Genomic DNA, 1,330 nt, shown 5'->3' on the forward strand with positions numbered 1-1,330 from the left:
AGTAATTAAAGAATATTCTGCATGAATATTTCATGTAGAATAAAAACACACAGATACAAGCAATCCTGGAGAAGACATTTTTCTGGTGTTACCTTAAAAAAAAGGTATGAGTGGCTTGGGCTGTAAAGCTCTACCCCGTTTTGAAAGGCACCAAGGCTTTTGGAGAGATGTGTATCCTAAATAAAGATGTACTAGGCTCACTTTAATGTGGTAAGAACTTCTTTAATTGAATGCAAGTGTGATCTCTGTTCAAATAGTGACATCAATAGGCAGGGCAGAAGACAAAGATTTTTTCTGAAACCTTTGTAAGGTCCTTGGGGAAAGAGGAGTTCAAATGTACAAGACTTCTCAAATACAATAGTATTGTTTCAGTTGTACAGCAGAAAGAAGGGGCAACGTGGAGAAACCAATGATAACATCACAAGCAATCGTGAAGTAATAGTCAGCTTTGGCACTTGTGTTACAGGTAATGTGTTGTGTGCATCAGCAGCTGGGCAGCCACCCAGTGCCACAGATTTGTTTATAAAGATGATCACCTAAATAACTACTGTATTTCTATCATGAGTAAGGCTGCTGAGAATCCAGTGGTTCATTAAAGTGAGATACTGTTTTCATTATTTTCAGAGGCTGATTGAAAAGCTCATTAGCAAGAATAAGGATAAGCCAGAATGCCATCAATCAGCCTGACAAGAGACAAGAGCGAGTCTTTAAATACATTAATAGACAACTTCTGTTTATTTGTTTTTCAAATCCTGACGCGTTATAGACAGTCAAATGGCTTGAAGCGCACATTTTAACTCAAAAAATATGACCCTAATTTTTATCTAGCGTCTCTTGACAACACGGGCGAGAGAGCACACCCTTTGGAAACCTGAGGAGAGGGAGCCCATTTCATTCCTTTTCTGTAATAGGGGCCACGAGTATTTCAAGATACAGCTGAAGAGGTGTTTAGAAGCTGCAGTGTCACAGGCTGTAATCAAAACCTTTACTATGCAATTTGCAACAACTTAATAAAAAAAGTTACAAAATACCCCTCCCCCGAGAAAGTTTTAATTTAGCGAAATGTCCTGTATAAAAGTGGGCCACTTCTAGTTGGCTTAAAAGAAGTCCATAGCTGTTGGTCTCTTCTTCACTGATGTTGTAAGCTGTTTCTTTGTTTGAAGGACTCCTACCGGCGTACCTGCAGACAACTTCAGTACTCCATGAGGAGGCTTTTGTTCAGGATTGAAAGCTACCCGAGAAAGTCCTTCTGGGCTCACTAAGATACTCTTGTCTGTCTTTTTAAATTCTGTTAAATAAAAAAAAAAAAAAAAAAAAAAAAAAAAAAAAA

The 1,330-nt window shown here is 38.1% G+C and overlaps 1 protein-coding gene across 1 annotated transcript in view; it reads right to left on the reverse strand.

The window, feature by feature from the left end:
• Positions 1-100: 100 nt before the first annotated feature.
• The window catches only part of RRP1B (ribosomal RNA processing 1B), a 30,217-nt gene continuing 28,987 nt past the window's right edge, over positions 101-1,330 (reverse strand). Inside the window, exon 16 of the mRNA XM_019524768.1 lies at positions 101-1,288. Within this exon, the coding sequence (XP_019380313.1) occupies positions 1,098-1,288 (191 nt within the window). The 3' untranslated portion in view covers positions 101-1,097. The remainder of the gene's footprint in view (positions 1,289-1,330) is intronic.

This window comes from Gavialis gangeticus, unplaced genomic scaffold, assembly GCF_001723915.1.
Source record: "Gavialis gangeticus isolate Ggan-Ray unplaced genomic scaffold, GavGan_comp1, whole genome shotgun sequence".
Classification (NCBI taxonomy): Eukaryota; Metazoa; Chordata; order Crocodylia; family Gavialidae; genus Gavialis; species Gavialis gangeticus.